This window comes from Buceros rhinoceros, unplaced genomic scaffold (genome assembly GCF_000710305.1).
Source record: "Buceros rhinoceros silvestris isolate BGI_N320 unplaced genomic scaffold, ASM71030v1 scaffold1536, whole genome shotgun sequence".
NCBI lineage: Eukaryota > Metazoa > Chordata > Aves > Bucerotiformes > Bucerotidae > Buceros > Buceros rhinoceros.
In genome coordinates, this window is record NW_010417885.1 from 1 (window position 1) to 450 (window position 450).

A 450-nucleotide genomic window follows, 5' to 3' on the forward strand; every position below is an offset into this window, starting at 1 on the left:
GCAGGTCCCCGTGAGCAGCGCCCGGGAAGTGCCCGCTGCGCCTCGCACCGAGCCTTTGCCCGAAGCGGGAATGAGCTCGGTGGCCCTCTTCCGTCTCTTTTTTTTTTTGTTTAACCTTGAGATGCCACCGGCGTCCTAGCAGCGAGCCAGGCGCGCCGCGCGGTTCGCCTGAAGCATCTGATCTACTACTGTCATTCCTTTACTTCGGTTACAGCTCAGGGAAGAGGGGAAGGCGGAGCTCCGCTCCCGCAGAACGGGGTGGCCTCTGGAAGGACACCCCGGTAAAACCCCAGCCTCGGCCACCGAGGCTCAGGGACTGCCGTGTCCCTGCCTTGGTTCCCAGGTGAGATTTCCTTTCTCCTCGTCTGTGTTGCCAGCAGCGGCAGCCTGCCCACGTTACCAAGCTGTTAAAGGCTGATGCCGCTGGTTCCGAGGCCCCCGGTTCCAGCG

At 62.7% G+C, this 450-nt stretch overlaps 1 protein-coding gene across 1 annotated transcript in view; it reads left to right on the plus strand.

Annotated features, from left to right (window-relative positions):
- Positions 1–214: 214 nt before the first annotated feature.
- Positions 215–450, plus strand: part of CA2 (carbonic anhydrase II) — a gene marked incomplete at its 5' end in the record, with an annotated part of 17915 nt that continues 17679 nt past the window's right edge. The window contains one exon of the mRNA XM_010138301.1: positions 215–343. Within this exon, the coding sequence (XP_010136603.1) occupies positions 215–343 (129 nt within the window). The remainder of the gene's footprint in view (positions 344–450) is intronic.